Raw genomic sequence first — 15,778 nt, 5'->3', positions numbered from 1 at the left:
TACTTTTCTAAGAGGCTACTCAGGTGATTCTGCTTCAGTCAGTACAAGAACAGTGCTGGGGGGCGGCGCCTGTGGTTCAGTGAGTAGGGCGCCGGCCCCAGATACCGAGGGTAGAGGGTTTGAACCCGGCCCCGGCCAAACTGCAACAAAAAGTAGCTGGGCTTTGTGGCGGTGCCTGTAGTCCCAGCTACTTGGGAGGCCGAGGCAAGAGAATCGCCTAATCCCAAGAGCTAGAGGTTGCTGTGAGCTGTGACGCCATAGCACTCTATCCAGGGCGACAAAATGAGAGCCTGTCTCTTTAAAAAAGAACGGTGCTAGGAAACCAATGTCATGTATCAAAAAAATCTTAATCTCAGTCAAGGAGAAGATAAGCAATGAAATACAATGCCCCTTTAGAAACCACAGCATGTACCCTGGTGAGATAGGCCTGAGGCTTGATGGAAGGAAAGCAGATAAAAATCATCAGAAATTAAAGCATTTAGGACATAGTTCCACAATACAATAAAGCAATACAATATAAGGTTTGAAATTAATTACTCAAATATTAAATCATACATTGTTGCAGCCATCATTGTTGTTTGGCGGGCCTGGGCTGAATTCGAACCCACCAGCTCAGGTGTATGTGGCTGGTGCTGTAGCTGCCATATATTGTATTATTAAAGAAAAACATAAATCTGTTTGAAGGTTTCACTGAAAAGTAATGTATATAAAACTAATTTCTAGTGTTTAAAATGTTTCTTGATAATTCTAAATATCGTATATGTATGTGGCATTATCACCTTTTGTATTTTTGCCAAGGCCTAGCTTAGGCTTCTCTCAATAAATATCTGTTTAGATTACATTTTAGAAGCCAGCTCATTCCTATCACAATAACTGCACCCTTTTATAGAAGAACAAATTTCCACTTCTTGCTCTCTATCTCACTAATCTATTAGCTGTTTCCTTCAAACAAGAGTACAAAAATGAGGCAGGGCAGTTCAGAGCAAAGTATAGGGACCTGTGGCAAACTACATCCAACTGTGCCAAACTTTAGGATTAAATTCACTTAAGTTTTCTATTGGTAGGGTTTCTGCATTTGTAAAATGAAGATTTTGCACTAGACAATATCCAAACAAAGGCTTCCTCTTACCTGCCCTGCTGCCTGCAGGTGCTGGGCCATACTAGATGTGAGGATGACCTGGCACAGCTGGAGAGCTGGGAGGAGAATCTGACGGTAGCGATCCACTGGGGTAGGGATGAACACTGGAGGGTCTCTCATGCTGAATATCCTTTATTCATTTCAACCAAAGAAGAGCAACATTACAAGAATTAGGATATACTCTCAGCAATTCCTTACCATTTACGTGGCATGTGGGGCACAGCCAGGGGATTAACGTGTGAAACTGCTAATGAGCATGATCCATACCATATGTACATCCGTGATTCAAAGAAACGTGTTTTTGCCTAAACTCATGGTGCATTTGGATTTTGAAAAATCTTATTAAGGAAAGCCTATATAATTTGAAAAACCAATGCTTGAAACTTCCCAAACATATTTATTCTTCTCCAAATGCTCCCTTGGGCCACAGAGACTGTGAGCAAGAAATAGGCAAAACCCAAGGTCTCTCTCTCCCCATTTCCTTCTCTACCCAAGTTGAGTATCCCTTATCTGAAAGACTAGGTACTGGAAGTGTTTTGGATTTTTTTTTCAGATTTTGGAATATTTGCATTATATACACTCACCAATTGAACATACCTAATCTGAAAATTCAAAATCCAATATGCTCCAATGAGCATTTCCTTGAGTGTTGCATTGGCACTCAAAAAGGCTCAGATTTTGGAGCATTTGAGATATGAGATTTTCAGATTTGGGATACTCAACCTGTATAAAATAAAACAAGATTTAAAGGAGTTTAAATGAGGTATAAAACACTTAATCTTTAAGATAAAGTCTCAGAATACTGTATTAGTAAATCTTACTTATTATAAATGTTTACATATTTACATTTTTGGACAAAAGAAAATGGCTGCCTCTTAGAATAGAAGCAGCATAAGGAAATATATAAGAAGCTTTGTACAGACAAGTGATACTATGCCACGAACTAAGGAGTATTTAACTCGATGCACTTTACCTAAAGTGAAAATAATAACTCTTATATTTAAAACTTTATTTATTTTTTTTGATACAGAGTCTCAAGCTGTCGCCCTGGGTAGAGTGCTGAAGCATCACAGCTCACAGCAACCTCAAACTCTTGGGCTTAAGCGATTCTCTTGCCTCAGCCTCCCAAGTAGCTGGGACTACAAGGCACTCACCCAGCCTTGTTTATAACTTTAGAAAGCAATACCAAAGCAAAATTTTTCCCCAGGAGGCAAAATAGTTCTGTAGTTAAGTTGCCCCAAAAAACATTCAATTTGGGAATGGATCCTCTGAAAACAATTAGTAAATCCAACCAAAGTATTATTTACTGCCAAGAAGGTATACTGTCTCTTTAACAAGGCTGCAGTCAGGTAGCACCTGTGGCTCAATGGGTAAGGTGCCGGCCCCAGATACCAAGGGTGGGGAGTTCAAACCTGGCCCCGGCCAAACTGCAACCCGGGCATTGTTGCAGGTGCCTGTAGTCCCAGCTACTCAGGAGGCTGAGGCAAAAGAATCGCCTAAGCCCATGAGCTGGAGGTTGCTGTAAGCTGTGATGCCACAGCACTCTACCAAGAGCTATAAAGTGAGACTCCGTCTAAAAAAAAAACAAGGCTGCAGTCATGCAGCCAAAAATAAGAAAATGCAAACTGAATTTTCCCTTTTCTAATTTCACTGAAAAATCTGAAAAGCATAAAACTTAAAAATAATTTCATTTGAAGCTTTCAAATTAGCAGGCAGTAGGTAAAAATTAAAATAAGAAAAAAATACATATATAAATGCTGAAATTATATTCAAATCACCAGACAGGAAATCTACAACAAATTATAATTTTACTATAATTCTTTAAAGGACCACAGTAACTGAAAACTAGTATTTCTACTGAACAGAATACTGAGGTTGGGAAGGTACTCCTTCACCAACAAAATTCTCTCCTATCTCTACCCATTTTTACCATTATTACCAACTTCTATTTATTAGTAAATGACAGGAGCATATGACCAAAAAACCCACATCCAGTAAGCGTACTGCTTGAACAGTGGCAACACTGTGTTTGAAAATTTTTCCCTTAATTATCCACATGGACACTTACCCCTGTGGGTCCATTTCCGGGCGCATGTCATAAACCTGGCATTGCGCTAGTCTCACAATCACCCCAGATCTCAGCAACTCTAAAGCACCCTGCTGTATCTTAGCCACTCTTGTGAGAAATGCCTAAGAAGTTACATAAGAAAAAAATCATCAATCCTGAAATCATGCCCACGGCCCTCATATAAAACTGAAACACTCCGATAGCACATTGCTCACCTTCAGTCACCACTGAAGAGAAATTCTGGGCTAGCCACAGGGGCATGATATACCACCTTTTTCTTAAGATTTTTACAAGGCCTACATGGTCCAACACCTAAAGTGCCTATAGACAGTGCCTTGTATGCTTTAAGTATTTATTTAAACTGTGGCTTATATCATCATGTGGGCTTAAGGGGGGAAAAGATAATCTGTTTTGCTCACAGTTGTGTCTCTAGCACCAAGTACCTTGTCAGGCATATAGTAGCATTAAATTAACACTCGTTGAATAAATGAATGAAGGAGGAAAAAGAGTTAATGAAGAACCTAAGACTTTAGTCCTTCTATTATTTTGATATTTATGATCATTTTAACCAGAGAAACTGAAACAGATCTGGAGGCAAGGAAATGATGAATTATATACTGGGTTGAAAATTCTGTGTTTGAAGTAGAACTAGTACAACTAAATTAAAATTTTCAATATGGAAACTAATATAGTCAGAATTATGCTATAAGAGGACAATTCTGCTCTCTCCTCATGGAGCACTGGGTGCCATATCACCATCATTAGCAGGCTGAGCCAGTAAGCAGCAGTCCCATTATCTTATTAACCCTCTCAAGATCATTTCACCCATTTTTGCATACTACAAAGATACACAGATCTCCAAATTTTAAACTCCTTAAAAATGATTACAGCTTATATGATAGAAATATTCAAAATGTATGCCACATTAACTTTGCTAATATATCCTTAACTCCAAGAGGAAATGACCTGTTGATTGAACATCAATGTCTATAAAGCCTTACCATTTTAGATTCATAAGTATAAAGGGCTTTTAAAAGGGGAGGCTGTGGAGTGAGTAAGCTCTGCAAAATATGGTCATCTTCAATCAAGCTGTCCACAAGGACCTTCAAATAGCCACTATTAGAAAGATACAAAAGCCACTGCTGCTGCTTGTCCACAGAGACGATCCGATCCAATAGAGCCAGGGCCAGCATCTGAAGAAGAAGAAATCAAAGTCTAAAACACAGAGATGGCTACCAAAGTCAATGAGAGTAGCTACCTTCATTTGGAAATACTACAAACTTTTTTAATAAGGAAAATGGTCATTCACAATAAAATTTCCTTATTTTGTTTTCTTGAGAAGTAAAAACTATGGATCTAGAATCTCTATTTATTAAACAAAAAGAAAACTTTCAGGGTAAAATTATATTTCTGAAACAAAATCAAAAACACTAAAATAATGGCATTAAGTGTATTTTGGCAAAATCTAAACATCATTAGAGGAAAGGAATTTTTAAAAAAGAGCTTTTTTTCTAATTGTAAAGTTTTGTACCCTCATTAGAGAAAATATAGAAAAGTACACAAGAAATACACAACCTGATAAACACAGTTAATCCATTTTGTTCTATCTCCTCCCATTCTTTTTTTATGCATAAAAATACTTTAAAAAAATTTTTTTAAATAACACATTTTGATATAACTCAGAGATTGCTATTATACGTAGTTTATATTTTAGCCCATTTTTTAAAATCCTGTTTCCCATGGTCTTCAAAACCATAATTTAAATGGTACATAATTTTCCTCTAGGAGAAAATTATCATTTCATTGCATCTTCACCACTGTGCCACAGTATTTAAAGAAATATAAATGCAAATTCTCTATGAAGCATTGAGGCAGAGAAAGATACACTCAGAATAAGGGCAATTTATCCAGCATTCTCTTTTTTTTTTTGGCCAAGGCCGGGTTTGAACCCGCCACCTCCAGTATACGGGGCCAGCACCCTACTCCTTTGAGCCACAGGCGCCGCCCTATCCAGCATGCTCTTAACTCAACATCTTTACTAATCAGCATCTCTGTTGTTTCTGCCAGTGTTGTTCCACCAACCTACCTCAAAATTAGCAAAAAAGATAATTCTAAGGGGAAGTTATGAATTAATTAAGATTCTAAACATAATAAAACATGAATAAACAAAATACAAGTCTTGAATTATAACAAATAAGCAAATTTACTAATACATTGCAAAAAATAATTCTTAGATATAACACACATTTTGAAAGTTGCTTCAAAAATATTTATTCAGTTATAACACTAAAGAAGAGTCACCTTACCCTTCCAATCTCATGACCATCACAAGCATCTCGACAGACTACTTCCATAAGGGCAGCCCCATAACTCTCAATGATAGCTATATTTTCTCGCTGCAATTTACTAAATATATCTTCAGGAGCTGTCAGCCTCTCCCACATGGTTTTCTTGGCTAAAAAAGATTCAAACAGAAAAAAGCATTTCAATAAAAAGCAGTTTAATAACTAAGCAATGACTTTTCTCTCATACGCAACATCAAAAAACTGCCTTTAATTACTGCTTATACACAAAGACCACTGACGAATGACCCTCAGTCTAGCCAGGTGAACTTCAATGACACAATGCGCATATTTCATGCATGTACACAAAACTATACTATTTGGTTTCTTAGAAAATCAAAAAGAATTATGAGGCTCCAAGAGAACTCTCAAGAATATCCTGTTCTTTATCCTGCTAATCAATCTTTTATCTTTTACTGAGATCTTTGTGAATTTGGCTAGAAACAATCTGGTACAACATAAACAAAAATGTGCCTCCAAAAAATCAGATATTCTTATTCCTTATGTCTTTTAGGGTGAAATACTTACTAAAAATAAAAGCACACCCATTATAAAGCTAACTTTAAAGTACAATGACAATTAGTGATATGATCATACATTTTATTTACATGAGATTGCTATAAACCTCTTAGAAAAGTTTCAAAAATACATTAAATAAAGTAACAACTGAAGCCAGATGCAGTAGCTCACATCACACACTTGGGGAGGCCAAAATAGGAGGACTGCTTGAGGCCAGGAGTTCAAGACAATCTTGGGCAACATAGCAAGACTCTGTTTCTACAAAAACTAATTAGCCAAGTATGGTGACACATCGCTATGGTCTCAGCTACTCGAGAGGCTAAGGCAAGAGTATGCGAATGCCTCCAGCCCAGGAGTTTGAAGCTGCAATGAGCTAGGATTGTGCCACTCCACTCTAGCCTGAGCGACAGAATGAAACCCTCTCAATCAGTCAAGCAAGCAAACAAACAAGCAATACCTGATTTGGAACTAATCTCATGATTTCCCCTCCCAAATACTACACAGCACAGTTTTTAGTCATCCTGATGACTTAATACAAAAAGCCTATTGTAGGGCTCCATCTAGTGGTTAGGTAGTGGATTTTGCAGATTCAAAGTAATAGTATGTTTAAAAAACTTTGGAAAAGGAAAACATGGTGGGACGTGTTGGAGACAAGAAAATCCCAGTACTTTATCTCTTTTTAAAAGAAGCTCATGTTTGTTTAAAAAACATCTTCTATCTATTCTGTTATTTTTCCTGACCTTAAAAATATCTTCATGCATTATTCAAGTTTCATTTCTATAAATCTACTATTTGGCTATTAAGTCCTAGGTTACTACTTATGGCATAACATACAACCACTACAAGAATAATATGAGATCAAGCAGCGCCTGTGGCTCCATGGGTAGGGTGCCAGCCAAACTGCAACAAAAAAATAGCCGGGTATTGTGGCGGGCGCCTATAGTCCCAGCTACTTGGGGGGCTGAGGCAGGGGAATCGCCTAAACCCAGGAGTTGGAGGTTGCTGTGAGTTGTGTGACGCCACGGCACTCTACCAAGGGCAATAAAGTGAGACTCTGTCTCTACAAAAAAAAAGAAGAATATGAGATCAACTGAGCCTTACACACACAATGGTTTTTAAGAGTCTGCATATAAAATAGCAAGCACTCATAATGGAGAAGGTACAAACAAAGCCTGCTATCAGATGGTGCTGCTTATAAGCTCTTACAAATAACAGAATAACTCTGCCAAAATTATTATATACTCAACTGTTTAGCAGTCCAAAACATTTTTCATGTCTGGAAACCAAAGGTCCCAGATTATTATTCTCAATTAAAAATGCTAACTACATTTTAGAAATCAGCATTTATCAATATTTTGAATATGTAAGTCTTTAGGCCAGGAGTTCTACTTCTTGGAATTTCTCTAAAGAAACTTTGCACTAGTACAAAAAGATATATGTATAGTACTGATGAGAGTTTACACGGCTAAGCTTTTTTTTAGAAAGCCATTTGATAGAATCTAGTAAAATAAAACGTGCATACTCTTTCATGTGGGAATTCCACATGAAGCATACTCCTTGAGAAATATAGGCACATAAAAGAACAGTTGATGCAGCAGTTTTGTGACAGTAAAAAATCAGAAATAATTTAAATACCTAAGAGTGAGGAAAGTGGCTAAATGTTACATCCATGCCTTGGAATAACAGAGCCATTTTAAAAGCATCAACTACGTATGTACTTATGATACAGTATGAAGGAAAGAATGACATTGTACCACTCTATCCATATTGTTCAGTGGGATGGGAGGCAAATGAAAGAATTATAGAAGTGTACAAGGTCAGAGTATTATTTGAGGGTGTTTTATTTATTTATTTATTTTATAGAACTCATGCACTATCTTCATAATTCCTTTATATATATATATATATATATATATTTTTTTTTTTTTTTTTTTTTTTGGAGACAGAGTCTTACTCTGTCATGTTAGGTTGAGTACCGTGGCGTCATCATAGCTCACAGCAACCTCAAACTCTTGGGCTTGAGCAATCAATCCTCTTACCTCATCCTCCAGAGTAGCTGGGACTACAGGTGCCTGCCATAATGCCTGACTAATTTTTCTATTTTTAGTAGAGACAGGGAGTCTCACTCTTGCTCAGGCTGGTCTTGAACTCTTGAAGTCAGGCAATCCACACACTTTGGACTCCCAGAGGGCTAGGCTTACAGGAGTGAGCCACTGCACCTGGCCTGAGACAGAGTCTTGTTGAATTGTCTAGGCTGGACTGCAGTGACACAATCCTAACTCACTCCTCAAACCCTGGGCTCAAGCAATCGTCTGGGTCTCAGCCTCCCAAGTAGCTGGCACACAGGTACACGCTACTGTGCCTGGCCAATTTTTCTATTTTTGGTAGAGACAGGGTCTTATTATGTTGCTCTGTTGGTCTTGAACTCCTAGTCTCAAGTGATCATCCCACCTCAAGCTTCCAAAGTGCTAGGATTGAGCCACCATGCCCAGTCCTATCTTCACAATTCTTAAAAAACTAAACATTCTTCCTCATGAATAAAGTGCTTTAATGACTACACCAAGAATCATTTATTACAGTTGTTCTTAGTCAAAAGGCAGAGAAATTATTTTTTAATTTAAAGTTATATTTCTAAAAACAGAAAGAAAAGATTAGGAACCAATCTAATCCTACCTGTTTCTAAGGTGTCTGGTTCATCTGGTCTCTGGGCAATCTGCAAGTAATAAAGCAGAGAACCATACAGGTGAGTCCTCACTCTCTGGAATCCACCACCTATCGAGATAAGGGAGATATTGTCAAGTGAAAACCTTTTTTCAATGAAAGTTAAAAACAAATACAAAAGCTGTTATTTATAAAAAATTTAGATGCACAACCTGTCTTCAAAATGAAGTCTAATAGTTTCTTCAATATGATGTGAAGTGAAGAATCTCCAATAGAAGCAAAACCCACCAGTGGGCTCTCTGCTGGAGAAGGTGAGGTCAAAGAACAATCCAGCATAAAAGCATAATGAGTCTCTCCTGGTCCCAAGACTAAAGGCTGCTTCTGTTCTGTGCGGACGGCCTGGCTTAGGTGAGCAGTCAGGGTGAACACTGCACCAGCAACCACAGGCATCAACTCCTGTGCTGCTTCATCATCCAGTATCTTAAAGTACAAGAGCAAATTAGGGTGAGGACCCTGCTTTCAGCTATAATCACAAACATAATTTACATATATTCAGCTTATCAACTACTATAACAATATAAGAATGAAATACAAGAATCATTTTATAAAGAAAAAAAGGAAAACTTACATACAAAGAGAAATGTAAACATGACTCTGGGTAACATGTTTTGTTCTTAACCAGAAGATATTCATATCAGAATTCCCTAGGGAGGTTTCTGTTCTTGAAATTCACACAAATGGTCTCCCCACTAGAAAGTCCCATTCAGTAGGTCTGAGGTAGGATCCATACATGTGTATTTTTACAAAGCTCCCTAGATAATTTCTGATACACATTCTGGTTGAAAGCCACTACTGCGCAGAATTAATCCCTTTCTCGAGGAAAGTGTTAACACTGGTATTGTATAATTCTATTTTACTACTAATCTAAAATAGGAAAAACTTAGGGTGGCAAAATATATCTGTTCACATTTTATATATACAAAACCTATATATATATAATTTGTTTGGCAGTATGTATAAAGTAATTTAGGAAGTTAGATCACCTTATCGTGTACATCTTGTAAAATATCCCGAATGATCAGCTGTCGATCCTCTGCTTGAATGAGATCCTGCGGACAAGCTGTCAGTATAATTTCTACCAGCTGCCTCCATGACTCCAGCGCGTGCCGTTTTGCATGAAGACACTGCAGCAATTTATTTCTTCCTACCACATACTGAAGTATGGTGCTGATTTCCTGAAACCATAGAAATTGAATTGAAAGGTTGACACACAGGCAAATAAGGTCTGTAATCAACAGAATCTTTTAAAAATTGTCAGTTACTCAGAAAATTTGAAAACTTACCATCTGCAAGCCAGGCAACAGATACCTTTCCATATTATTTTAGTGGCCAGGGCTCTACCAAATAATATACAAGGCTGAAGGGGCACACCGTGTGTGTGCACCCGCACCTGTGCACGCACGCATGAAAGGCCAGGCACAGAGGTAGTAGAGATCTATCTTCTTTTTCCTTACAACTATTTACTTAAAATTACTCTAGAGTACTAAAATTGTCCCAAACCCAAGTTCAAAGGCATGTTTCCTGCCATACCTTTTATTTCTTGGTCTCTTGCTTTGGCCTGGCCAGTTGTGTTTCCATCTGTGTGCTGATTCTCCACCCCCAGCCTCATACCCATTACTCCCCATCTGTGATTACAATGACTCTCTCCTCCATGACAGGACGCAAGCAAAGTCAGGCTGCAATTCCTTAACTAGTCTAGGAGAAAAGACGCTATTTCTTTTGTCACACAGACATTAACTTCAGTTTACAAAAGCTATAAAATCAAAGGCGAAAGATTCCATTAATGTTTAATTTTTAGTTTACTAATTAACAAACTACATGTCAATTTACATGTCTTTCCACCAGCATTTATATAGGCAAGTAGTTAAAAGCTTAAAAGTAACACATACCCAGTGGTGCTTACCTCCATTAGCAGAGGCCTCTGTCCTATGGCTGCCATACCCTGCAGGGCATTTACTTCTGCTACAAGAACTCTATGAAGAAGCTATATAATTAAGAAAAGAGAGAAAAACAAGACCACATTACACACTGGTAGAATAGTAATACCCAGCAATTATTATAAACTGTCCTACAGAAGAAAGGTTCGGATACCTTTATATAAAATCTAACAATGGCACTGTCCAATTTCCAGACAAAAATATTAAATATCCCTCATATTGCAGAGAGTGGTACCACAGAGCCTCTGTAGCACCTAAGTGAAGGCAAACGCTTTGGATATCCTCTTCCTATTGACAAAGCTATTACCATTTACCTGGTAAAGAGTTAAATAATTAAAACCACTCCATAGCTCTAGCTGGGCAGGATAATGACTAAAAGAGTGATGGGGAACCTTTTGAATAAGTTAGTATAATCTAAAAAATTAAGCTTTATTTCAGGGTTGTTTAACAAAATCCCCAGTCCAATAAATAAGAAACCAATATCTCTATCAGGAAAAAATCCTGTATGGTTATATTTTTTCCTGATGAATCAATGTCTGAACCACTTGATAATGTAGACACATACTTTTATTTTTATTGTTGTTACAGATGAGGTCTCATTGTCACTCAGGCAGGGATGACCACAACTCCTAGACTCAAGTGATCCTCCTGCCTCAGCCTTCTGAACAGGTAGGATTACTGGTGTGCACCACCACACCTGCTACTTTTTTCCTGATGAATCAGTGTCTGAACCACTTGATAATGTAGACACATACTTTTGTTTTTATTGTTGTTACAGATGCGGTCTCATTGTCACTCAGGCAGCAGTGTGATCACAACTCCTGGACTCAAGTGATCCTCCTGCCTCAGCCTTTTGAACAGGTAGGGTTACATGTGTGCACCACTACACCTGGCTACTTTTTAAAAAATTTCTTATAGACATGGGGGTCTTGCTGTGTTGCTCAGGCTAGTCTTGAACTCTTGAGCTCAAGGATCCTCCCACCTTGGTCTCCCAAACTATTGGGATTTTAGGTGTGAGCCCCGACACCCAGTCTACAGATACATACTTTAAAACAATCCTTACCTTGACATTGCAGACCGTCTGTCCTCGTAAATTCTTGTGTTCACAGTTAGCAATAACTTGTTCAATTTGAGCCCGATCAAAAAAGTCCAGTTGCAAAGGTTCAGGGATCTCCTGACTGAAGTCAATTGAGTCAAGAATACTTAGAATTTTTCGACGTACTAAAAGTAATAAAAAGTTATTCAATTTTACTTGGAGTACTGAGGAGAAAAGCAAAACCATCATATTCAGCTCACTCTCAAAGACAGTGCTATGTTCAAAAAGGGCATTAGTCCAGAAACAAAACAGTGTGTTGAAACCTAAGTTTGATTTCCATACATCCACTTACAAAAATATTTTCATTCCTATCCTAGTTTCATAGTTACAAAAAAAAATTTGTTTTGATAAGAAATAATCCTCTATATAATAGCTTTTCTATACCAGTTCAGAATTTGAAGACATAGGCATAACAATCTCTTGAAGTTTTAAGCAATTTAATATATGTCTATAAAATACATTCATTACAAATTCAAAAGTCTTTACCTTTTGTAGTAGTGTCAAAGTGAAGGAACCCAGAGACAGACCTATTTTCATCTTCTATACCTCCTTCACCATCTGTTGGAAATTTAGATCAGAATAATAATAATAGGTCAGAATAAGATGGACTTATTCTTAAAACTACATTTATTTAGAAATAACAAACAAAGCATTTTATTTTTAGGTCATTGTTTTTAGGTCAAAGAGCCCTTTGCAAATAGGTAATGAAAATGCAAACATTGATGAGAACTTACTATCAACATCCATCTAATTCTTTCTGTCCCTTTGGGATCCACTTCACAATTATAAAGAGAATAATCAGAATTCCAAAACTGTAAGACCTAAACATGCCAATAAGCTGATTTAAAAAGCCTGTGCTTAATTTGCATGTATAAAACATAGTGAAGGATCTTGGGTCATGCTGGCCCAGTATGACAAACTCCACTGAATATTTTGTGTATAATATCTGTATGACTATGGCATAATGTGGATGCTTAAAACAATAACAAAACATCTAACTACCATGGGATGATTTTTAAAATGTATGTTTTAAGAGAAAAAACATTCTCAAAGTAGGAAGAACTGTTTTGGTCCTTAAACACACACTACGCATAAGATTCAGATTCATGCTTGTCTTCTCAAAGCCCAGTCACCAGCTCGATAAAACAAATGCCAATATTTACATATTCACCTGAGTATGGTTTCACTGGCATGTCATCCAGTAAGAGGTGAAGGAGCCTCTGGGTATGTGACCGTTGACGATTCAGAGAAGTCACCCTAAGTTCTATCGAAGCAGTCTTCATAAGCCATGACATTTGGTTCAACATAGATATTTCATATTCTAGAATTTGAACACATAAATTTCAACTCACAGAACAATAACAAGATCAGAGCAGACTTAAATTCCTTAACTCAACCATTTCCCATCTAACAAAGTCAATAATTTATGAAACTTAGCAACACAGTAATTTACCACTCCATAAAATACAAATGGAGAAAAAAAAGATACCAAGGGAGAAAAAAAATAAGCTAGTATATGATGTCCATGAAAGATGAGCTAAGGCAAATGAAGAACAAGAGACAAGTTTTCATTATCAGATGATTTCACAAAGATCCTCAGAGTCTGTCATATTCTGACATTAATACACAACTTAACATTTATTTAAAAACTATCATACAGACTGATACAGAATTCATAAAATATTTTAAAGAAATTAAACTGAGGCTCGGTGCTGGTATCTCAGGGGTTAGAGCACCAGCCACATACACCGGGGCTGTGGGGTTCAAACGCAGCTCAGGCCTGCTAAACAACAATGACAACTACAACTACAGCCAAAAAATAGCTGGGTATTGTGACGGGTGCCTGTAGTCCCAGCTACTTGGAAGGCTGAGGCAAGAGAATAGCTTAAGCCCAAGAGTTTGAGGTTGTTGTGAGCTGTGACACCACAGCAGTCTATCCAGGGAGCCATAGTGAGACTCTGTCTCAAAAAAAAAAAAAAAAAAGGGAAGGGCGGCGCCTGTGGCTCAGTCAGTAAGGCGCCAGCCCCATATACCGAGGGTGGCGGGTTCAAACCCGGCCCCGGCCTAACTGCAACCAAAAAATAGCCGGGCGTTGTGGTGAGCGCCTGTAGTCCCAGCTACTCGGGAGGCTGAGGCAAGAGAATCACTTAAGCCCAGGAGTTGGAGGTTGCTGTGAGCTGTGTGAGGCCACAGCACTCTACCAAAGGCCATAAAGTGAGACCCTATCTCTACAAAAAAAAAAAAAAAAGGAAATTAAACTGAAACGGCATAATTTTATAATATTTCTTAAGATAATCAAGGACATTGGTTTAACAAATATTAAGTCTATAGGAATCACTTATGTAACGGGAGTTTTTAATGTGATATTATTTACTATGGTTGGCTTTGAACTCCTAAATTCTGAGAGCACAAACATAAAATTCATCAAATAATAATCATAATCATAATAATTTCAGGGAAAACTAAATCTTTTTTAGAAAACACATACCATAACAAGCAAGATATTAATGATTCTTTGCAATTAAGTATAAAAGAGGGTTTCTAAAAGCTTCTTATATAAACAAAATCTCAGGACTAAAAATAAGATATGTAATGAAAATAAGGTGAAAAATCTTTTTTTGGTCCAAAACTAAGTGGCCAGAATGAAAATCTTTTTCTCATTATATAATTCCCTAGAGTCTGATACCAGTACTCTATTAAAAGCTGACAATAATAAAGGAAATTTATTTACAAAATGTGGGGTTCTCAATTTCCTAAAATATAAAGAAGATACAAGGTAAATTTTAAAAAATCTCTGACAGAGTAAGAGTTCTTAGTGAAAAAAATACCTCAATAGCCAACACTGTCTAGATTTAACCTAAATTTAGAAAATTATTAAAAATCAATCAAAAACAGGGCGGCACCCGTGGCTCAAAGGGGTAGGGCACCAGCCCCATATGCTGGAGGTGGTGGGTTCAAACCCATCCCCGGCCAAAAACTGCAAAAAAAAAAAAAATTAGGATAAAAGGCGGCACCTGTGGCTCAAGGAGTAGGGTGCTGGTCCCATATGCCGGAGGTGGCGGGTTCAAACCTAGCCCCGGCCAAAAACCACAAAAAAAAAAATCAATCAAAAACAAAATTAAGTAGAATCCTGATAAGACATCAAATGCTTGGGATAATTATTAGCTAAGTCAAAAAACTAAATGAAGCCTACCATAATCAGTTTTCAAATTTTTGTTTCAAAATCTCAATTGGTTTTCATATACACAAAAGAAATAAAAGTAAATCAAGGGGGCGGCGCCTGTGGCTCAGTTGGTAAGGCGCCGGCCCCATATACCGAGGGTGGCGGGTTCAAACCCGACCCCGGCCAAACTGCAACCAAAAAATAGCCGGACGTTGTGGCGGGCACCTGTAGTCCGCTACTAGGGAGGCTGAGGCAAGAGAATCGCTTAAGCCCAGGAGTTGGAGGTTGCTGTGAGCTGTGTGAGACCACGACACTCTACCGAGGGCCATAAAGTGAAACCCTGTGTCTCTACTAAAAAAAAAAAAAAAAGTAAATCAAGGATTTTTATAAAACTAAATGTTCATAAACATTGTTCAACACAATCTTTATATGTTATAAGTAAAAGAATCAAATTGCATCCTTGATGGTCTATGTTAAATGAGTTTATAGTAGCAGCTAAAGCACCAGGCTTCTCAAGTAGGAATTACAAAAGCAACCCAAAGTAACAAAGAAGCAAAGTCTCAAAATGAGAACAGAATTCCCTAAATATTGTATAAATAGAAATCACTCAACATGGACTTACAAATTTGTTACAATATTAAGAGTAAATAATGTCCTACCTTTGTTTGAAAAAGGCAGATGCTGCAACTGAGAAAATAAGAAATCCTGGCTGGTTCTCAAGTACCTCATAGTGGGTCCAGATGTATCAGAACATGCACATAACTGATAGATGACCTAGAGAAGTAAAATGAGAA

The 15,778-nt window shown here is 37.6% G+C and overlaps 1 protein-coding gene across 1 annotated transcript in view; it reads right to left on the bottom strand.

Moving 5' to 3' along the window:
- NUP205 (nucleoporin 205) overlaps positions 1–15,778 on the bottom strand; it is an 85,323-nt gene that overhangs the window by 17,360 nt on the left and 52,185 nt on the right. The window contains exons 23-34 of the mRNA XM_053609333.1: positions 15,644–15,758; positions 12,993–13,142; positions 12,308–12,379; positions 11,789–11,946; positions 10,692–10,772; positions 9,772–9,963; positions 8,941–9,208; positions 8,741–8,839; positions 5,513–5,661; positions 4,208–4,399; positions 3,207–3,328; positions 1,130–1,268 (exon numbers count right to left, since the gene is read on the bottom strand). Of these exons, the coding sequence (XP_053465308.1) occupies positions 1,130–1,268; positions 3,207–3,328; positions 4,208–4,399; positions 5,513–5,661; positions 8,741–8,839; positions 8,941–9,208; positions 9,772–9,963; positions 10,692–10,772; positions 11,789–11,946; positions 12,308–12,379; positions 12,993–13,142; positions 15,644–15,758 (1,737 nt within the window). The remainder of the gene's footprint in view (positions 1–1,129; positions 1,269–3,206; positions 3,329–4,207; positions 4,400–5,512; positions 5,662–8,740; positions 8,840–8,940; positions 9,209–9,771; positions 9,964–10,691; positions 10,773–11,788; positions 11,947–12,307; positions 12,380–12,992; positions 13,143–15,643; positions 15,759–15,778) is intronic.

Source organism: Nycticebus coucang, chromosome 11 (genome assembly GCF_027406575.1).
Source record: "Nycticebus coucang isolate mNycCou1 chromosome 11, mNycCou1.pri, whole genome shotgun sequence".
Classification (NCBI taxonomy): Eukaryota; Metazoa; Chordata; class Mammalia; order Primates; family Lorisidae; genus Nycticebus; species Nycticebus coucang.
This window is presented reverse-complemented; position numbering and strand designations above follow the sequence as displayed.